This window comes from Lolium rigidum, chromosome 6 (assembly GCF_022539505.1).
Source record: "Lolium rigidum isolate FL_2022 chromosome 6, APGP_CSIRO_Lrig_0.1, whole genome shotgun sequence".
NCBI classification, from domain to species: Eukaryota; Viridiplantae; Streptophyta; class Magnoliopsida; order Poales; family Poaceae; genus Lolium; species Lolium rigidum.
Window position 1 is genome coordinate 93,020,462 of NC_061513.1, and position 23,339 is coordinate 93,043,800.

Genomic DNA, 23,339 nt, shown 5'->3' on the forward strand with positions numbered 1-23,339 from the left:
ATCAGCATCCCCATGCTTAGTTCCTGCTCGCCCTCGAGTAGGTAAACGATAAAAAGAGTAATTTCTGTAGTGACATGCTACTTACATAACCTTGATCATACTATTATAAATCATATGAGATGAATGAAGTGACTCAAGGCAATGATCTATAGTTGCTAACAAATAGATAACATATAGCAAAACTTTTCATGGATAGTACTTTCAAGACAAGCATCAAAAGTCTCGCACAAGAGTTAACTCATAAAGCAATAAATTCAAAGTAAAGGCATAGAAGCAACACAGAGGAAGATTTAAGTTTCAGCAGTTGCTTTCAACTTTCAACATGCATATCTCATGGATAATTGTCAACACAGAGTAATATGATGAATGCAAATAAGCAAGTATGTAAGAATCAATGCACAGTTGACACAAGTGTTTGCTTCTAAGATGGAAGGAAGTAGGTAAACTGACTCAACATAAAGTAAAAGAAAGGCCCTTCGCAGAGGGAAGCAGGGATTAAATCATGTGCTAGAGCTTTTTAAGTTTTGAAATCATATAGAGAGCATAAAAGTAAAATTTTAAGAGGTGTTTGTTGTTGTTGTCAACGAATGGTAGTGGGCACTCTAACCACCTCATCAAACAGACTTTCAAAGAGTGGCTCCCATGAAGGACGTTATCTCTACCAGCAAGGTAGATCATCCCTCTTCTCTTTTGTTTACACATGTATTTTAGTTTTAGTTTTATGGTTGACACTCCTCCCAACCTTTTGCTTACACAAGCCATGGCTAACCGAATCCTCGGGTGCCTTCCAACATTCACATACCATGAAGGAGTGTCTATTTGCAAAATTAAGTTGCTTACTGATAGATCAGGGCAAAACATGTGAAGAGAATTATTAATGAAGGTTGATTAATTGGGGGCTGGGAACCCCGCGCCAGCTCTTTTTGCAAAATTATTGGATAAGCGGATGAAGCCACTAGTCCATTGGTGAAAGCTGCCCAACAAGATTGAAAGATAAAACACCACATACTTCCTCATGAGCTATAAAACATTGACACAAATAAGGAGTAATAAAGTTTTGAATTGTTTAAAGGTAGCACATCAAATATTTACTTGGAATGGCAGAAAATACCACATTGTAGGTAGGTATGGTGGACACAAATGGCATGGGTTTTGGCTCAAGGTTTTGGATGCACGAGAAGCATTTCCTCTCGGTACAAGGCTTTGGCTAGCAAGGTTGTTTGAAGCAAACACAAGTTTGAACCGGTACAACAAAACTTACATAAGAACATATTGCAAGCATTATAAGACTCTACACTGTCTTCCTTGTTGCTCAAACACAATTACTAGAAAATATCTAGACCTTAGATAGACCAATCATGCAAACCAGTTTCAACAAGCTCTACGGTATTTCTCCACTAATAGGTTTAAACTACATGATGCAAGAGAAACATGATCTACTTGAGAGCTCAAAACAATTGCCAAGTATCAAATTATCCAAGACAATATGGAGCATTTTTTTTTCCAACCAAATAGCAATAAATGCAATAGCTTCCAACTTTTATCATTGAACATTAAAAGTAAAAGGAAGAACACAAGTGTTCATATGAAAAAGCGGAGCGTGTATCTCTCCCACACAAGGATTGCTAGGATCCGATCTTATTCAAACATAAACAAAAATAAAAACACATAGACGCTCCAAGTAAAGAACATAAGATGTGACCGAATAAAAATATAGTTTCAATAGAAGAAACTTGATAAGTTGATGAAGAAGGGGATGCCTTGGGCATCCCCAAGCTTAGACGCTTGAGTCTTCTTGAAATACGCAGGGATGAACCACGGGGGCATCCCCAAGCTTAGACTTTTCACTCTTCTTGATCATATATCATCCTCCTCTCTTGACCCTTGAAAACTTCCTTCACACCAAACTTCTCATAAACTTCATTAGAGGGGTTAGTACTCAAAAAACTTTAATTCACCTTAGCCCTGTAGTGACACATTGCAAGAACTCAATAAAACATTAGTTACAGCTCTCCACGTCTAGAAAGTCTTACTTAAAATCCACAAGAGACAATGCAAAAAACAGAGACAAAATCTGTCAAAACAGAACAGCCAGTAAACACGAATTTCTAAGAGGTACTTCCGTTGCTCAAATCAGAAAACTCAAAACTAATGAAAGTTGCGTACATATCTGAGGATCATTCACGTAAATTGGCAGATTTTTCTGAGTTACCTACAGAGAATCATACCCAGATTCGTGACAGCAAGAAATCTGTTTCTGCGCAGAAATCCAAATCTAGCATCAATCTTCTATTAGAGACTTTACTTGGCACAATATTGCAATAAAATAAAGATAAGGAGAGGTTGGTACAGTAGTAACAACTTCCAAAACACAACAAAACAGTAGCAAAATAAACACATGGGTTATCTCCCAAGAAGTGCTTTCTTTATAGCCATTAAGATGGGCTCAGCAATTTTAATGATGCACTCGCAAGAAATAAGAGTTGAAGCAAAAGAGAGCATCAAAAAGCAAATTCAAAACACATTTAAGTCTAACCCACTTCCTATGAATAGGAATGTTGTACACAAATAAATTCATGAAGAACAAAGTGACAAGCATAAGAAGATAAAACAAGAGTAACTTCAAAACTTTAAGCATATAGAGAGGTGTTTTAGTACCATGCAAATTTCTACAACCATATTTTCCTCTCTCATAATAATTTTCAGTAGCTTCATGAACAAACTCAACAACATAACTATCACATACAGCATGCTTTTCATGATTTCCAAACACATAATTTTTATCAAGCTAAAAAATAATAGGATTAAAACTTTCAAACCCACTTTTATCAATAATGTAACAAGATGATTGATCAATCTCAAAAGATATGGGACTCATAGATAAAGTCAAGAACTCTCCAATCCCATTTTCATTAGTAGTACAATTAATAGTATCAAGTAACATAGGACCATCATCTAGAGATTTATCATAAACATTTGCCAAGCAAAACTCTTTAGTACCATGCATATCGACATCAGGCACAAACAAAGCATTATCATAAAATTTATTAAAATATCATGGATTATCATGAATAACAGTAGCATAATTATTCTCACAAGTTTTACTCATAGGGAATATTTCAAGAGAATCCACAGGAACATAACATTCATCCTTCTTTGGTAAGCATGGAGGACAATCAAATAGTGTAAGAGATAAAGAGTTACTCTCATTAGAAGGTTGGCATGGGTAGCTAATCCATTCTTCCTCATTTTGTTCATCACTCTCCTCTTCTTTTTCATCCAATGAGCTTTCAGGTTCATCAATTTCCTCCTCTTTTTCGTCCAATGAGCTTTCAGGTTCATCAATTTCTTCTTCCACTTGGTTCCCGCAAATTGTGAGTGCATTCTTGTGCATTAATGAGTCTCTCTTTATAATCAATGATATAAGGATTATCACTGTAGCTTTCTATGCAAAAATTAAGGATAGAAGAGACATAGTCTTTAAGGTCCTTACAAACAACACAAGTTTCATAATTTTTAGCAATGAAGGATTCAATCTCAGAGGCTCCCATAAATAAGACAAATTATTCTACCTCTACGAACCCAAAATGGATATAGCTATTCCAATTATAGTTCTTAATTAAAACTTCCTCACTGAAGCCACATTGAAATTTAAGATGTTTAGTATCCTATTTAGAGCAACAGTTTATATCATGGCGTTTAAGCAAGATTTTAGCAATTGTATTCAGTTTTTCAATCACAGCACTCATAACTTTTCCCGTTCTTGATTCTCTATAATTATTATATAATTCAATAAGCTCCAAATAGATTGTAGGTTCTCCCATAGCAATAGTTTTTAATTTTTAGGTTTTTCAAATTTTTATGGATTTTTGGGTATATGAGGGAAGTAAAGAAAAACAAAAACAAAAGTAAATTAAGCAAAATAATACTAGACAGAAATAAACTAAGCACAAATAAACTAGGCAAAAGTAAACTAGGCAAAACAAAATAAAATAAAACAAAAACAGAGAGAGAGGTAGAGTGTACTCCCCAGGTGAACTTATGAGTAGAGCTATGCCTCTCCGGCGACGGCGCCAGAAAATAGTCTTGATAACCCACAAGTATAGGGGATCGCAACAGTCTTCGAGGGAAGTAAAACCCAAATTTATTGATTCGACACAAGGGGAGGTAAAGAATACTTATAAGCCTTAACAACTGAGTTATCAATTCAGCCGCACTGGAAAAGCACTAGTAACAGAGGTGATGTGAAAGTAGCAGTGATATGAGAGCAATAATAACAATGAATACGACAGCACAGTAATAGTAATATGAGAGCAATGGCACCGAGAAAATAGTTGATACTACTTCCAATGACATGTAGAACGAGTATATGATGATGAAAGATGGACCGGGGTTCCCAGCTATCTACACTAGTGGTAACTCTCCAATAACAAGTGTTGGGTGAACAAATTACAGTTGGGCAATTGATAGGATTGAAATAGCATTAAGACAGAACATCAAGATCATTAATCATGTAGGCATGTTTTCCATATATAGTCATACGTGCTCGCAATGAGAAACTTGTACAACATCTTTTGTCCTACCAGCCGGTGGCAGCCGAGCCTCTAGGGAATCTACTGGAAATTAATGTACTCCTTTTAATAGAGCACCGGAGCAAAGCATTAACACTCCGTGAAAACTTGTGATCCTCGTACCTAAGCCTTTCCCTCCAGTTGTCCCAATTTCTGTCACTTTAGGGCCTTTGGTTCCGGACATAGACATGTGCATACAACTTGTAGATACAATCTAAGCAATAAGTATAGAGCTTAAATCTAAGATCATGCCACTCGGGCCCTAGTGACAAGCATTAAACACAACAAGATTGCAGCAACAATAACTTCATAAACTTTGTAGATAGACAATCATAATGTAACAATCCATCGGATCCCGACAAACACAACACCGATTACATCGATGAATCTCAATCATGTAAGGCAGCTCATGAGATCATTGTATTGAAGTACATGGGGGAGAGAATACCAACTAGCTACGGCTAGAACCCGTAGTCCATGGGGGAACTACTCACGGAGCATGATGGAGGCGGTGGCGTCGATGGAGATGGCTTCCGGGGCACTTCCCCGTCCCGGCAGGTGCCGGAACGAGACTTCTGTCCCCCGAAACGGAGTTTCGCGATGGTGGCGGCGCCCCTGGAGTCTTTCTGGAGTTTCGTCAATTGGTATCGCGTTTTTAGGTCGAAAGGGCTTATATAGGCGAAGAGGCGGCGCAGGAGGGGCACCAGGGCGCCCTCCCCATAGGCCGGCGCGGCCAGGGGCCTACCCGCGCGGCCCTATGGTGTGGGGCCCCTGGGCCTCCTCTCCGGGTCTCCTTCGGTGTCCTGGTCCGTCTCGGTAAATTATGATGTTTGGTCTTCGTTTCGTCGAATTCCGAGAATATTGCCCGAACAGCCTTTCCGGAACCAAAAACAGCGAGAAAACGAGAACCGGCACTTCGGCATCTTGTTAATAGGTTAGTTCCGAAAAATGCATAAAAACATTATAAAGTGCAAGCAAAACATGTCAGTATTGTTATAAAACAAGCATGGAACATCAGAAATTATAGGTACGTTGGAGACGTATCAGATCACATTGGGGATTCAGACAAGAACTTGCTTCCGATGCGGAGACCTCTCTAGGGATTTAGATATAGCTATTCCTAAGACAAGTAAAAGGAGACAAATTTAGGGTTTGATAGTTTTCTTCGACAACCCTGTCTTGCCCATACACACGGGACTTATAGTCTTGTACAACCATTCTTACAGTAGTAGAGACAAGAGAGGACGGTGAAAAGTAAAACTGGAACGGTAACAACACTCGACTAACAATAGCCGTTGATCCTCCAAATCCTATGTCAGCCGTCCGATCGACACCAACCACTCAGGTGAGTTAACTGAATTGAGATACAGTTGGTGTGTAGAAGTGTAGGTTCTGACAGCAGGTCAGGCCAGTGATGCTTCTAGTAACTTCTACGCAAAATGAGACGCACGCCACCACGTCCGCCCGCACCAGCGTGTACGGGGCCGCCACATGCGCCTGCGTCAACAGCTGGATCTCCTCTGGCGCCGTATTGGTCCCGACCATGGAAGTCGCGAGTCTTCATCAAACTTGGTGACGAAGAATAGCCGACCAAGGTGCGAACCCTAGCTAGCTAGGGGTTTATCTATTTTATTTAAGTTTAACCATTTTATCCCTACATAAATTGTTATATATTTTATTTAAGTTTTACGAAAAAAATATAATTTACATCGGACCACTGGGACAGCCGCACCCAGACGGACAAGCACTCAGATTAGGGATGTCAACGGGTCTACTCCCCACAGGGGAGTGGTTTCTTATCCCCATTCCCATTTAACAACCAAACATACTTTTTTCCCATCCCTATTTCCACCGGGTTCGGGGCGGGGATTGGGTTCCCCAACAAGAAGCGAAATGTAAATGATCTTTCTCATAGTTTCATGATGTTACACTTTTGAGACAAAAAAATAAGAAACTTTTGTAATATGTTGTTGGTGAAGTGACAATAAATTAGTATCATTTGTTAAATATTATTGAAATATAGTACACCAAAGATAATAGGGAAAATATACACGGAAGCGCCGCACGGTTTCGCTCCGTGTGCGGCGGTGCCTCACGACTGGTCAAATACATCGCGCTTCTATAGAGACTGGAGCTGACCCACCCGCACGTTATTCCTTCCCCACGAGATGGCTGTTCACACACGCAATCCCTTCTATTGCCATGGGGAGCAGCGCACGGGGGCCGCCGCTGAGCACCACCGTGGCCCGTGGGGAGGCCGCTGCCGGGGAGGTTGCCGCCGCCGAGCACCACCATGGAGAGGCCGCTGCCGGGGGAGGCCGCCGCCGCCGAACACTTCCGTGGCGAACTGGCGATGCGCCACGCCCAGGAGGTGGAGGAACGCCGCGCCGGAGAAGGAAGAAAGGGGGAGGACGTTGCCGTGCAAGCACGCAGCGGGGAAGGACGCCGGTGCGCGAGCACGCAGCAACAACAGTGGAAGCCGGCGCCGTCGAGCACAAGCAGCCACGCTGGCAAGGATTCATCGACTTCATGGAGGAGAAGAGTCCTGGACTTCATGGAGGACAAGTGTTGGGGAATTGGGTGAGACGACGAAGAGGAGCTCGGCAGCTAGCTTCCTGCCTCTTCCATGGCTCTACAGGCGGAGAGTCTCGTGTGTGGGGGAAATACAGGGGAGAGATAATGCGGGCAGATGATGCTAATGAATTTGGCACTTAAGTTTAATTAACCGGGTAATTAGTACTCTGGTAATTATTTGGCAGAATTAACATGCTAATTAGTAATCTGGTAATTTGTACTACCTAATTAATCAGGAAATTATACATAACTAATTGAAGAACTGGCGGTCCTTCGAAAAATCTAATAGTCGTTTGTAAAAATCTGGTAGTTGTTTGTAAATAATCTGCAAGTTGATACAAGAAACTGGTACCGTTTATTCGAAAAATCTTGGTCGTTGTAAATAATTTGATAGCCGTTTCTACATAATATGGCAGTTAATACAATAAATCTGGTAGTAATTGAAGAACCTTACAATTCTCTCGAAAAATCCGGTAGTTATTGCTAAAATAATTTAATAATCATATCGTAGGTGGTATTAGTAGTAAATGTACAATGGTGAACCTCTTAATCGGTTGGAAAAAATGCGGTAGCTGACAAGAAAATCTCATACAGTACTAGTAGTTTTTTAAACATATGGTAGTTGTTCAAATAACTTGATTAGCGTTGCGCTTAATCTTGTGCAAATAGTAAAACGAACAGCAAACTCCTGCAAATACTAGTACTAGTACGAGTGAGCAGCGTGAAAGGAAACAACAGAGTTTGGCAGGGGCCTATGATAATAGGCGTACTAGAATATTATAGTCTGTCATGGATGTGCTAGTGCATGCAATCTTTTCTTTAGCTTGCGTTTCGTGGACGATCTCTGCGGGCGTGAGCTGCCGCCGCACGGAAAGCTAATTATGCGGCGCCGCTAGGTAGTTCTATCCAAGATAATATTACAGCATATTTCATATAATAATATACCAACTTATATCTATATACAGTTATAGCGGGGTGTAGCGGGGAGCGGGATTGGGAGACCTTTTAATCCCTATTCCTATTTTACATAGCAGGGATCAAAATGCCTCATACCCTTCCTCTAATAGATGAATTATGTTTACCGGGAATGAGCCCAATTGCCATCCCTAACTCAGATTTGCCTATTTTATGTCAGCGACCCAACCAAACGAAGCAAAGGTTCGATCCTAAAGCATTTATTTTGAAAAGTTTCCAAATGAGATTGATATAAACATTCGATCAACTACTACGGAATGCAATCTTTACATTGAAAAAAACGAAAAACTACTCTAATCCACCAACCAGACACGCAATTGGGCTGCTAGCCACGTCAGGCCGCACCAGATTCCGCAGCCCGATAGACACGGGCTCATCCAGTCATCCTCGTCATCTTCCGTCTCTGCAGCTGGGGTCCACCCAGCCACAATGCCAACACTGCACGATACTCCTGCTACAAATATGAGTCCACTCGCCGCCACTCCACTGCCCCAATCCAAAATCCAACCACCGCGTCGCCGCCAGCTCCGGCCGATCAACCCCGATGCTCCGCGCCGTCCTCTCCCGCTCAGGTAATCCTGCCCCCCCCCCCCCCTACTCTCGTGCTCGCGGCCGCAAATCCCTGATCACCCTGCTTTGTCCGCCTCCCCGTGCAGCCTCCGGCCTCCGCCGGTCGCCGATGGCCGCCCCGCTCTCCACCGCCACCGCCGGCTGGCTCTCCGAGGCCGCCTCATCTCCGGTACGTACACGCCTGTCGCTGTTCCCTCCCGAGCCCCACGTACCCATTCCGATCCGTGTACGCGCCTGTGATTGCTCGCGGTTTCCTTTTGCGTACGGCTCACCGGTCATTCCGCTCCCTCGCAGCCTAGGGTTCGCCTCCTCATCGGCGGCGAGTTCGTCGAGTCGCGGGCCACCGAGTATGTCGATGTCACCAACCCCGTAAGCCCGCTCTCCCGGCCCGCCAGTTGATTTCGAGCTGTACACTTGGTCCATTTGGAGCGTGTAATAAATGTAATAATATCTGGATGTTATACTGTGCCATTTCACAGGCAACGCAGGATGTGGTGTCTCGGATCCCGCTCACCACCGCTGACGAGTTCAAGGCTGCCGTGGACGCTGCCAGGACTGCGTTCCCCGGGTGGCGGAACACTCCGGTGACCACGCGTCAGCGCATCATGTTCAAATACCAGGAGCTCATCCGGGCCAACATGGTAATACACAACTACTAATAATAAGTTGACTTTCCTTCTGCCGGGTAATTTTACAGCTCCTTGCTCATGTGTGATCGCTTAACTGTCTGCTTCAATGGTGGTGATATTAGGATAAGCTGGCAGAGAACATTACAACTGAGCAGGGGAAGACACTAAAAGATGCTTGGGGCGATGTATTCCGTGGGCTAGGTTGGTTTTCACGACCTTACGCCTGTTCTTGCTGCTTGCTTACTTAGTGACTGTCTTGGCATTTCTATCTTGTCATTTTTGTTAATCTACGAGTAATTGACATGTGTAATGAATCCACTGCTCTTAGATTTTGCGCACAATAGGTAAGATTATATGTTATTTGGAAGGTCTACAAAACAGTAAAGCATGTCCTTGGAAATATCAGGTTATCCTTAAGTGTGCAGTATATGACATGGTTTGTTTTTCTCCACATCCTCCAGATCACACAACATGTCAATGCTACTAGCGTTTTTTCTGCTGTAGCCCAAAAGCAGCTACCCCTTAATAGTTCATACACTTGTTTATGAAAATGGCCTATTCTGCAAGAGATTGTTTGCTAATATGGACTACTACCTGACATCCTGGCTGTAAGGATTTGATTTCAAACTCTGATATTGCAGAGGTGGTGGAGCATGCTTGTGGAATGGGGTCACTGCAAATGGGTGAATATGTATCTAATGTTTCTCATGGGATTGACACCTTCAGTATAAGGGAGCCACTTGGTGTATGTGCAGGGATATGCCCCTTCAATTTCCCTGCTATGATTCCTCTATGGGTATGTCTGCCGCAACTGTTTGTTGAACATCAACTTTTGCTCTTATTATTAGGAATCTTGCGATCAGTATCAATTGTACTTTTCATACACCTTAATTTAGCCTGCAGGAACATGTAGTCCTGTACTATTTCCATGGCCTTATTTTTGTCAGTTGTCAACTCCTCTTCTTCCCCATGCTGCAAATATTGATCATTTAGGTTGTTTTTTGTTCCTTGGCTGCAGATGTTCCCCATAGCTGTCACTTGTGGCAACACTTTTGTTCTAAAGCCGTCAGAAAAGGATCCAGGTATTTCTCTTTATCAGCATATTGTTGCCCACTTTATTAACTACATGTGTTGTTGGTATACAAACTAAAACTGAAGAAATGTATGTTTGCGTGCTTAGGAACGCTGCAGATTAATAGCTTATCTGTGCTTACCTCCATGACTATTGTGTCCAATGTATCTTTTGTTGTATAAGGGATGGCAGGTTTATTGATATTTGGTGCATATTTATCTTAGACAACTCAAACATTTGCACCAGTATTACCATAGCACTAGGAAATGTCCCCCCCCCCCCCTCTATATCATTAGAAGTGGTAGCAAGGGAAAATGCTCACCATCCCATTAGGAGGGTTACAAGGTAGATATTACTGATTGCATTACACGCTTCCTAGACATGGAAATACCATTGAAGTTTTCAGTGAACTGGTACTAATATTATTTGTAAACCACGAATCTAATACATTCATACACTGTAAATTTGGATCATGGTAAGTGACACAAGTCCTTCAAAATGCTTTAACTTTAGGCCTTTAGGGTACTTTGCCAAAAAGAAGCCACATGATCAATCTGGGAATTTGATGGTAAATTGTTAATCTTCAGGGGCTGCTATGATGCTTGCGGAGCTAGCAATGGAGGCTGGTTTACCAAAGGGGGTGTTGAACATTGTTCATGGTACTCATGTATGGTACCCTTAGATACTTTTCTTCTTTAATCTAAATTTTAAGCTGGTCACTAAGTTATGCTGTTACATCACGTACTTTTTTTGTGCAACGATGCACAACTATAGTTTTTCACTCCTTAGAACACTGACAGAGCAGCACACGTCGTGGCTTAACTATAATCTGCCTTGCTTGCTCAGTAGCATTATGTGCTCATAATAGATATAAGAATCTATCATGCTTTTTTTTTTCTAAAAAGAACACTACTGCATCTATTGTGCTGGTGTCCTGAGCCTTGTTAAGTTGCTTGTGTTCTGATTCTGGTTTACCTTATCAGGATGTTGTCAACAACATATGTGATGATGAGGCCATTAAGGCAGTATCTTTTGTTGGTTCAAATACAGTAAGTGGATCCTATGATTCCCCTATTTCTTGATTTGCTGTACTTTTGCATCGCCCATCTGACAGTATTCTGCTCCGTTTTTCCTACCAACATACGCATTTTCTGCTTTTTGATCATTGACCAGCCTTTGTTATAAAAATGAGGATTCCATGCATACTTGATCCCATCTACACTTGGAAGATCTTTTTAATCTTGTGTGTATTATGATGCTTCAAAACCTAAGGAATTTTTGATCTACCAACATGTCATAAGAGTTATTTGTCCAGACACAAGTGTTCTTGGTGTTGATGTATCCCTTTTAATGGGATGAGAATGTGTTCTCATGTATTACACACGTCCAGTATAAGTTCTGTTTGTATTATTAACATTATATTTATTAGCACATACGTCGTTTCATTTGATTCTGCTATTGAATTATCTGTTGCTCAGAGCTAGTCAACAGTCATTTGCTTCTGCGAAGAATGATATTTTGTGATTTCTCTCTCTCCCTCCCATCTCAGGCAGGTATGCATATATATTCTAGAGCATCTGCAAAAGGGAAGCGTGTTCAGGTGAGTTTGCATCTATCGGTAATTTTTTTTCTGCATTTTACGTTGTAAGTAGTATAATCGAAAATAACTGTTACCGTTTCTTTTTAGTGTAACATGGGTGCCAAGAATCATGCTATCATCCTTCCTGATGCTGATCGAGATGCCACACTGAATGCCCTTATTGCTGCTGGTTTCGGTGCAGCCGGGCAAAGGTGTATGGCGTTGAGCACTGCTGTTTTTGTTGGTGGTTCAGAAGCATGGTAGAGTTTTATCCAAGCAAATTTCTTTAAGCTAAAAAGCCTTTTCTCAGATTTTGTGTTTGCATAGCTAACCTTGTTTTGTTGTTGTAGGGAGGATGAACTAGTCAAGCGTGCAAACAGCCTTGTAGTTAATTCAGGAGCGGCTAACGATGCAGACCTTGGTCCCGTGATCAGCAGACAGGTTTGCTTTCAGACACATGTTTGTGTATGCTCATTTTATCACATTTACCATTTTTTGCTACATACTGGAAATAACATTTGGAACCGTACGCAAAATTCTGCAATAACTGCTTTACCAAATTTTGATGTTCAAATATTACTAGTGTAAAGAAAAGAAATGTCAACTTTTGCGTGCTTCAAATATTCATTGAACTTCTGCAGGATCTTCATTTCTTTTATGCAGAAGATGTTCAACAGTTAAGAAGTTTAGATCTCCAAAGAGACTGGTTGATTTAGCATTTTAAAATAGACTGGTTGATTTTTATACAGTAGCTACTTAACCATGAAAAATTTCCGAGAAATTTTACGGTACACTGTAGTACTGTACTCCCTTCAGGTAGATTGGAGTACAATTTACATCCGACCTTAAGGATATTTAGGTTGTTAGAGTTGGGAATATTCTTCTTCTCATGAACAAGAAAATAAATCTTGCTGCAGAGGCAGGAGGGTGGGGTGGATGGAGAGGAGTAAAATGCAAAGAGGAGGAGTGAACCCCTCATGGTCAGTTTATTCCCGGCCACTTGCGCATCCCACAGCCATTGGCGCCACCTACGTTACTTTGGCCGCCCTGGACCTTCTGTAGGGTTCTTTGTACTTGGCCTGGAGCCATTGCCTGTAGGAGGCCACACAAGGAACTCTATGGTGTCGCCCTTGGTTAGCTATGTTGGACCTATTGGCGAGGCATTAGATTGATTTTTAATTTTGAATCACATACTGATAGTCTAAGAGGATAAATAAAGGGAGCAAAGAAATCAGCCAATAATACTTGGTGCTATTACTCTAATACCATTGTTGGAGTACATGGAAATCTCAACGATCAGGTTAGATGTAATGCGTGCTCTATATTAACCTAAGGGCATCGTAAATTTTATTCAAGCGAATTAACCATGAAAACCTTAGTTTCTAATCTTCATATGACCAGAGTACGAAATAGGATCCTATTGAAAGTGCTACACCTGCTTTTAGCAGTGATGAACTGTTGAGATATGGTATAGCCTATAATCTTATATGGAACCGTATTAGCTCCTGATGGTTTTCTGTCTCATTGGAATGAATTTATCATTCATATAACCGTTCCAATCTGTCTTTCAGTCTTTCTCCCTCCCTAGTTGCCACTGTATTACTTTGATTAATTGATTGTTTTCTTCTGGGTCTAAGCCACTAAGGCTGCATTGTTGAGCTCTAAAAATAAAATATCACGATTAGTAGTTTGGTAATTACACGCATTTTTCTTTTTGGTGGCTTAGAGCCCTTTGGTTTCTTGGTGAATCTGGTGCTCTAACAGTTTGCTATCGACAGGCCAAGGAACGAATCTGCAAGTTAGTCCAAAGTGGCATTGACACTGGTGCTCGTATTGTGCTTGATGGGAGAGAGATCGTGGTAATTTGTCAGAATTGATTTGCTTAAGTGGCTGCGTGCAATTCTACTGGGTTTTGGTATCACAGAGCCTAATAGCTCTATACTGTGCAGGTCCCTCACTTTGAGGATGGTAACTTTGTTGGTCCAACCATCTTGGCTGATGTTAAAAGTGACATGGACTGTTACAAGGTATTTGTTGAGAATGTGTTCCTTAATACTTGCCACAGGTTCAGTGAACGTAGACACATTTTAGCCTATATTTTGCATGTATTTGCAACAAGTAATTAGGGCCGGTGGGAGTACCATATTTGACTTTGCATATATATTATTAGTATTAATTTGCTAAAGAGTGATTAAGAGCAGGGTTGGCATTGTTCGTAGGGTCAGGCTCTCTGTATCATGTACAAACTAAAACATGGATTGCATTATCAACATATTGGTTTCACACTGATGTACAGACTTCTACGTTCTGTCATGACATAACTTGTACTGAATTAGTATGAAGTACCCATTATCTCTGTCGGGGCCTCTCCTAAAGTTTTATCTTTCAAAAGACATCCAGGGTGTTCAGTACCACCCAAACAGGTCTGTGGCAAATCATCTACTTTCCTTATAAACTTACCTCTGAATCCAAGTTTTTCAGACAATGTCCATTCAAAGGTTATCGTTCCTCTTAATTAGACCATACGAGCCATGATATCTTCATAGCAGAGTAGTGGTGTCTTATTTGCATGTCCCTTGATACATTTGGACTGACTGATTGCTGTTGGCCTGTTGCATGCTTTCTGAATTTATGGCATATTTTTGGTGAAGATTTAGTATTTGCTAGAAAAGATTATACAGGTTGAACATCAAATATTTACTGCTCTATACCAGCTTATTAAATAAAAATACTCAAATACTTATAAGCACCATGAGTGTCAATGTAGATGGCGGCATTTTTTTTTTTCAGTCAAGGAGACCTCCAGAATAGAGTTAATTTTTTTTTCGCATGCACGTTATATTTGACTGAATCTTGCATTATGCTGAATTTGAAACAGGAGGAAATTTTTGGTCCAGTTCTCCTCTTGATGAAGGTACGCCAAAAACTATTTCTTATACTTTCTGTGAGACTGCGGTCGATTTTTTTCCTGCTGATTGTGTTCTCAATTATTCTCAATTACAGGCAGAAAGCTTAGATGATGCCATACAAATTGTGAACAGAAACAAGTAATTTTATCTCCTGTGAACTTAGTCCCGAGCAGAGCATACAATACAATTCAATGATTTATAAATCATCCTCCATTTCTGTGTGCATCTCAGGTACGGCAATGGGGCTTCCATATTTACCACATCTGGTGTCTCTGCAAGAAAATTCCAATCGGACATTGAAGCTGGCCAGGTAGATCTCTCTGTTCACGCTATAAACTGAAATTCGAATAATCTAAGGTGGTTGCTAATTCGAATTGAAAGACATAAATTGGTAGAGGTGCACACTGAGATATAACTGAGAGCGTGACAGAAACTGCAGGAATTGTTAACAGAAACAAGTAATTTTATCTCCTGTGAACAGAAACTTAATTCTGAAATCAACAGAAACTGCAGGAATTGTTATGCTTATCTTCTGCATGGTATATGAATTAATTCCACAACATGTATTATTCCCAACATACGGTTTTGTCTTTGCAGGTGGGCATCAATGTACCTATTCCAGTACCCCTGCCATTCTTCTCCTTCACTGGCAGCAAAGCCTCCTTCGCAGGAGACTTGAATTTCTATGGTATGGCGCCCCACTCTGATATCAATCTCACTTGCTCCCCCTGAAACAGTCACGACTAACTAGAGTAGTCGCATCCGACAATAACTGATGGTATACATGGAATTGCAGGCAAGGCTGGCGTGCAGTTCTTCACTCAGATTAAGACGATCACACAGCAGTGGAAAGAGTCGTCTCCACAGCGCGTTTCCCTCTCCATGCCCACCTCGCAGAAGTGAGGTGACTAGAACTAACTCTCAAATATTCACCTCTGGAAATAGACCCATGCATTGGTGTGAAATTTGAGCTTCAAATGTCGCCTCTAGACTCTAGTCTGTAGATCGACTACCATGTGTAAACTTTGGAATAAAAACTTAATAAAGTCGTTGTGCTGCCGTGCCGGGCTGTTGTCTCTTTGTCAGAAGTGTTGAGTGTTATGAAATTGAGAATGGACCGTTTCTTCCATTTATCATGAGTTGGATAGTTATACAACAATTGGTAAGTCTCCCCGTAAACTTTGCAATGTCAAACTTGTCTCATACCAATTTAGCGAATACATTTAGGAATGTAGATGTTGGGTTCGAATCTAGCCTAACCAAACTTGCTTGGAACAGATTGGTCTGCTACATTGTCACCTGATTTAGTTCGTGAAATATTAGGACATGTAGAATGGTTGATAAGGCTGTCATATCTTACATATTACATGCAATTAGGGAAGACAAAAATGCATGTTGTAGTATAATGGATTATCTTTTAATGTTATCATGTACTCCTTTTGTCTCAGTTTACTAGTCTTCCCCGTATCCGTAGGTTGCCAATTTAACCTATATAATTTAAATTATATAATGCAAAAATTATATCGTTAGAAAATAGAACATCTAAACTTTCTGATGATATAATTTTTATAACATATAACTAATGCTAACTTGATTAAATTTGCGACCTAGGGGTACGCGCACACCTAATAAACTGTGAGAGAGGGAGTAAGATTATTATTTGCACACTCCTTGAATTAGGGCACGATTGAAAATAAACAAGAAAATGTGTGTATAAGATAACACATCTCATACAATGGAGAAAATGTCTCTCTCTATAAGAGATGGTCTCCTAGCTAAGAGAATACACATATATCTCTCCTCCAACTCATATCTCTCCTCCAACTCATCCCTTAATTAATCTATAAATCGTAGCCAAGCATGTTGGCAGCGTAAGCTCGAGCAGGATCCTTGTGAATCAATCTTTCTTTTAGGTACTAGATCCTTGTTATGGATTAGGTCCGCACTTGGCAAGCAGTTTCAGGTAGAGCTTGCAACTTGGTGCTATCCTGGCCGTTGATATGCGCTGCAAAAACAACACATGCAAAGAAAAATAATCAATTAAAAGCGAGTATTACAAGTGACCAGAAATCGACTAGTAGTAGTTGACTCACAGATTTGAGCCCTTGGAGTGCACCGCAACTCCGCAAGTGACATAGGCATCTCTAATGGGTCTGCCGAAGATGGTACCCGGGTTTACTGAAGGTTCACGACCCGAAGTTTATGAAGTCCGGAAGCCCAATGAAGAGATAGTTTGGAAATATAGAGTTGTATTAGGAATACTTGACTATTACGGGACAAACTAAAAGAGTCTCCCGGACTTTATAACTTGTACATCACGAAACCTCGGCTCCACCTCCTATATAAGAGGGAGTCGAGGGAGAAAAAAGGGATCGATTTCATTGTCAACACAACCCTAGTTTTCTAGCAGTCGAGTACTTTTCCGGCTGAACCCTCGAGATCTACTTACCCTCTACTTTCTACTAAAATCCTAGTCTACAATCCGTAGGCATGACAATTCGATACCTTGTTAGTAAGCCCGCCGATGCTATCCCACTGGAACCAAATGCTCTTGCTCGCTAGGAGAGATAGAAATAGTTTTCGATGGTAGCCTCGTTTCTGTCGACGTTGATGCCCTTGGCGGTTCTGATTAAATTTAGGAGATCATGTATGGAGCTGCTTGGTATTTTTAGCACCAGTTCAATGGACCAAGAGCTTTGAAATAAGTAAGTACATGTTGCTCATATGCATCATTAGCAGCAGCCTGCTCATATGCATCGTTAGCAGAGTTTTGCCTGCATCCTGAGCAAGGGCTTGTGGTACACACGGTGGGGTAGGAGGTACGAGAGCAATGTGGTGCGGCAGACAAGAGACCTCGTCGGTAAAGACACCCCAAAGTCGAAGACCACGCATATGGATGCGTATAAAGACATTAAACTCCTCATAGTTGGTGCCTTCAAAAATCACCAGGTATCGAGGAATGATGCATAGCCTGCAGAAGAGGATGCCATACTTTTTTTTAAGTCAACTATCAAATGTCAGATCCAATCGGGCGAGCGCTCAGACTCACGCTCGTGAGCAGAGGCAAGTGGCCGGCAGCAGCGGCGCTGCGGTGGCCTGGGGGCGGCGTGGGAGCGGCCGGATGGGGCCGGTCGGCCAGGGGGCGCGGGGAAGAGCAGCAGCCAAGAACCCTAGCCATATCGGGCAAATCCACATAAGATCAGCAACACATCTTGACCCCAAACCAGAAATGGGAGAGGAATAAGAAGGAGAGGTAGCGGTGTCCGAAAGAATCATCGGCGGCGGCGCAACAGGGCACATAGTTGCTATGTGCGGGAGGAGCTAAACCTAGAGCTCTGATAGCATGTTATGAATGGGAAACTTGTATTCACAGGGTCAAAGGTCAGTACATGTACATGTGTGATAATATGCAGAAAACCTCTCATACACTAAGGTTATACAAGAAAGACAAGAAGTTATACAAGAAAGGGGACTATACATCTCTAATATATGTAAGGCCATTTAATTAAAATATTAGTTGGAACTTTTCACTACTTAAGCTTCCACCATGCCAACTTTAGTTGTTTAGGCCTTTGGGGAGTGCCGGCGCCAAAAACCGCGCCCAGCCGCAACCTCCAAAATAGTGTTTCATTCGGCGCGGTCCAACTATCTATCTGGCACCCTAGGCCGAACCCACTAGAAAGGGAGGCTACCGCGGGCGCCGGCACGCCGCGTGTTGGCGGGAACGACGCGGGAAGAAGGCGCGGGAAACGCCTTCTAGCTGTGGACCTGCCCCGTCAATGTCGGCGGAGTCGTCTTCCTCCCCGCCTTCCACGCCCATCAAAGGCTTCTCGCCTTCAGCGTCGGTGTTAATGCTGCTCGTCTTTAGCGCATTCTCATCTTCAGTGACGGCGTTAATGCTCGCCAACGCCCCCTCGGTGCCATATAAACCCCCCGTGCCGCTCCCTCACCGCACATTCCAGCCAGCGCCCTCCAAACCTTCTCCAGCACCGACGCCCTCACCATCTCATCCAAAACTTCTCTAGCACCGGCGCCCTCGGCATGGACCGCCAAGAACAAGAAGGCGCCGCCGCCAACAGCTTCGGCCGCCATTGGCTTCAAGTTGCTGAGGCACGCACCCTCTGGAATGCGAGCTACCCCGTCCCACCGGACATGCACTGTTTGGGGGATGGGCGCTCAACCGCGGTGGCCTGCCGGTTCCGCCAGTGCCGACAGGGTCGACGCGCGCCGTCGCCATCTACGGCCATTTCTGGGGCTAGTTGACGCCGGAGGAGCGCAACGACCTGCGCTTGTCCCCCTAAACGACCACGCCTGGACCGCCTTCTTCCAGCGTCAGCGCGAGGACCGCCTTCTTCCAGCGCCAACACGAGGACCGCCTCACTGCCTACGACGGCAATGGCGATCCACCGGGAAACAATAACGCCAATGGATGGCGGCGGCGGTGGAACGCGCTCGGTAAGACCCTCGCGTGGGTCCTCAGCTACATCGCTGATGGGAACGATCCCCCGCTGCAAATGCCACCACGGTAGTTGCAGCTGGCGCCCTCGCGAGGCAACGACCCGGTGGACGGCGCGTCGCCAATCTTCCTCGTCCTCGCGCTCCTCGTCTTCGTGCTCCTCGCCACACTTCTTGGCGATGGTGAAGGACGAGCCGAGGAGGCTCCTACTACTCGAAGGCACTCGCCATGGTGGTGGTGGCGTCCTCATCCGTGATTGGCACCAACCTTCTCCGCTGAGCCAGCGGGAGTGGACGCCATAACCGGAGTACAAGGCGGCGGCGTCCATCGTCAAGGCAGAGGACAACCCCCAAGGAGTTCCCGGGGATGCGCCGCACCCAACTTGAATCGTTCCAGGCGACGGACGAGTTCGTCGAGGCCTGGAGCATGGCTGATCACCTCCGCGCGGAGGAAGAGCGCCGCCGTTGCCTCGACCTCGTCATCAACATGGATGATGACGACGACATTAGCCAATCCAGCAGGCCGCACGGGAGACGTGGGGATGCCGACAGGGCTGCAGCTACCTCCCGCAGCTGAAGGAGGAGCCCAACGACGAGGAGGATGACTACGCGGCGATGATGTACCGCTGCCTAGGGCTAGGGCGTGGCGGCAACATTGGCGGTTACTAGTTTTTTAGGATTTTTTAATGTCTATGTTTTTAAATTTGTACAAATATTGACCAAGTATGACCGAACTATCTATAAATCTACTATTTCTATAAATTGTGTTATATTCTAAATTTTTAATTATTTTTAGTATAGGGGCCGCGACTAGGAACTGCCCGGCTCCTATTTTTATTTTACCACTGATGCTTCTATATAAGCTCTAAAACGGCTGCGCCGGAGCCCATATAGGGAACACGTGGAGATGCTCTTAGTACTACACCGTGACCTTATTTATAACACCTGCAAATGTAGCTGTTACATGGAACTGTTAGATTGGGACATTGAATCCGCGAATTGAGAAGTATGGCATATTTTACCGTTAATGCCAGTACTGGTGGACCACAAGACCACAACCGTGTTGCATACAATCATTTTCGTTACTTATATTGTGTGATGCAATTTTGTTTTCATAATGGCAGCACGGTTGTAAAAGTGTAACTATAACTCAGATATTGCACAACTCCTTGTTTCAGCTGGCATGAGAGACAAGCTGCTTTAGAACGGATAGTCTCCACCGTCACATGTCTGATCCTACATACATCTTCATCCACAAAATACTGATACAAAAGCGGGGGAAAAAAGTTCCCGGGTGTACAAGGACGCAAACTAATACCGCCAAGCATGCATGACATAGAACCAAAGCCTAATATTATGAAAACTTCCACTTTTTATTGGTCTAATCTGAAGTGCTACTAATAAAAATTACTCGTTGACAATCCGATGTTCTATACATCTCTTCTTGCTGCGCATCTTGTTTTCAGATTTACTCCAATGATTAGCGCTAAGCTCGAACATGGAGAAATACCAAGCTCGAACATATCCTTATTTAGCATCCCGACACTTGTTAAGCAATTCGAAGTAGACTTGGCAGTTGAAGCTTTCCATGTCACCGCTGTTCGTGCACTGCAAATACAACAGATGCAAAAGATAGGCAATTAAAATCGAGTAGTAATTAGGACAGAAGTAGGCTAGAGAAGATCCAAATCATCTACTAGTAGATAGATACTCACAGCCATAAGGGCCTTGAAGAGCCGCTCACGGCACTCGTCCGCCTCCTGGCTCGTCATGGTTTCTGCTTGGGGTCCCTTCTCTTCTTTCATTTCTCTTTCTGAAAGAAACATGCCAAGCAAACAGTACACATCCATGCTTTTTTCCCCCGAAAAGGAGGCAAAGCCTCGAGACAAACTGAAGTGCGTACTCTCTCTTGTTATCGGAAAAGCAAGCAATACGTACCCAGGCTAGAGTTATCGAGCCCCATCATCACAATAATCGCCGCGAAATTCACGGCACCAGCGCTCGAAATCTCGCTGCAAGGAGGGGCACACTTTTTGCTAGCCTTGTTCTCGAAATCTCGATCGATGACTGCACGTAAGTGGCGATGGTTCTACTTGTTGCTGGAGAAGTCTTTGTCGAGTTGGCTGATATTTGTAGCGCTAGTTGGACGACGGTAATCCGGAGGAGTATTGGATTCTGTTTTCCCCGGCGTCGAGTTGGAGACCACGGAAGCTACTATCGTAAGAGTATCTTCACTCGTTTGGCCTCTCCACGCAAAAATCCGGACGAAATAACCGCTGGATTGGATGAAACTAATTCGTGGGGAGAACCATATTTCCAGTCGTCCACCCGAAGTTCGGCGGACAAAGGCGAAATTCAAACAAAACGAAGTCCCGCTAACATCTAGGTCGGCAAAAGGATCAGCCACAGATCGGCGATCGGAGGGAAATTACACTGAAACAGGGGCGTCGGCAGTCCCGTCTGGCACGACGGTGTCTGACGGCCTAGTTTCCTCATACGCCGTGGTCGAAGCGGCGGCCTATGTCGCTGCCGGCGCAGTCGACGTCGAAGCGGCGACAGTCGATGTCGTAGACGGTGAGGGCGAAACACTGGCCGGAGTGGATCGGAGGATGTCGGTGCGGTGACCCTCGTACCAAACCCTTGTCTCCTCGTCCATCAGGGCTGTGTTGTCGCCCATCAGAAACGCCAAGTCTGTGTTTCTCTTCTTCACCGCGGCCGTCGTCTTCAGCAAGGCGATCCGGGCGCCTTGGTTGGCGAGCATCTCCCTCCACCTGCCGTAGAACTTGTCGTCCCTCCCGGCGGCGTGCGTCCTCGCGTCGGCCCAACACTTATCGAACGACGCCTGCATCCTCTCGGCGGGATGGCCCATCTTTTTCAGATCCTTGAGCTTTTTCTGGCCGAGTTCCGGGCGGCCATCCGACGAGCCTGGCGCCGGAGCGTCGGGGTTGTACTGTTCGGTTTTGCTCTTCGAGAGGTTCGTGCGGGTTTCCGTCCACTTCTCGCACTTCTCGATGCGGGAGAAGACGTTCAGGAACTTGAACGTCAAGCCGGTGTCGTCGTGGTACATGTCGAAAGCACGGCGCACCTGCGACGAAATAGGGCGGCGATATGGGTCAGCTCACGGCGATCAGTACATGCAGGGTCGACGGAGGAGCCACGGCGTATGCATACCTTGGCTTCAAAGTCTTCGCCGCTCACCGGCAGTTTTTTGAGCTCCTCATGTATGCCGTGTCATTTGCTGCACGCCGTCTGTATGATCCCCCAATGGGTGGCCATGGCCTTGTCTCCCCGGTTCATGATCGTCTTGTTGAAGTAGGGATCGACGAGCCCTCGTTCAGGTTGCCGTCGGCGAGATCGGGCGGCGACGGCGTGAACCTGGACGTTTGGCCGTAGGTCGCCTCTTGGAACATGGCAGGCGACAACGGCGAGAAGCTCGAAGGGGAGAAAGCCGACGGGGAAGTGCTTGTACTTTGGATCGGCCACTGGTCGGGGAACATGGCAGCGCCGCCGCCGCCGCGACCATGGCCCATGCTCATGGCCATGGAGACCTTCTTCGCTTGTTCGTCCTCCGCCGCCAATGTCGCCCTCTTCGTGTTGAATTTCTTCTCCTTCTCCACCCTGGCGCTTGTTTCGATCTGTCGCCAGAGCTCGTCCGCCGCCCACTGCGTTGGACACACCCGGCGGCCGCTCCTTCTTCGGCCGCGACTTCCTCGGCTTCGGCGGCATGGTGGTGGACGAGAAAGAGGAGGAGGAGGAGAATGGAGACGGCTACACAAATTCGGCGGGAGAGAATGGGGATATGCAAGCAAATTGAAGGGAAAACGACATGATTTTGGCGGTCCAGTCGCCGACTACGAGGGTCCACACGCCTCTTTCGCGCCAAATTCTTTCGTCCGGAGCCCCCGAGCGCGCCTCGGGAGACCGGGGATGGCGTGGGCTCGCCGGATGGATTAGGCCCAAGTCCGGACGAAATCGAGGAACCGGGGGCGCGACTGGGCCGAATTA

At 44.4% G+C, this 23,339-nt stretch overlaps 1 protein-coding gene and 1 long non-coding RNA gene across 2 annotated transcripts; one reads left to right on the forward strand and one right to left on the reverse strand.

The window, feature by feature from the left end:
- The first annotated feature begins 8,626 nt into the window (after positions 1–8,626).
- On the forward strand, positions 8,627–15,959 carry LOC124667255 (methylmalonate-semialdehyde dehydrogenase [acylating], mitochondrial-like). The gene is made up of 19 exons (XM_047204559.1): positions 8,627–8,692; positions 8,777–8,859; positions 8,985–9,059; positions 9,170–9,331; positions 9,442–9,520; positions 9,961–10,115; positions 10,338–10,401; positions 10,979–11,058; positions 11,375–11,440; positions 11,941–11,991; positions 12,079–12,230; positions 12,321–12,411; positions 13,749–13,829; positions 13,920–13,997; positions 14,849–14,884; positions 14,974–15,017; positions 15,111–15,189; positions 15,477–15,567; positions 15,676–15,959. The coding sequence occupies exons 1-19, from the start codon at positions 8,665–8,667 to the stop codon at positions 15,780–15,782; spliced, it is 1,602 nt and encodes a 533-aa protein (XP_047060515.1). The 5' UTR covers positions 8,627–8,664; the 3' UTR covers positions 15,783–15,959.
- A 4,674-nt stretch (positions 15,960–20,633) lies between these two features.
- LOC124660014 lies at positions 20,634–21,456 on the reverse strand. The gene is made up of 3 exons (XR_006989779.1): positions 21,273–21,456; positions 21,050–21,147; positions 20,634–20,942 (listed from the first exon to the last, which is right to left on the reverse strand). It is a non-coding gene; the product is annotated as an uncharacterized LOC124660014 (long non-coding RNA).
- Between the last annotated feature and the right edge of the window lie 1,883 nt (positions 21,457–23,339).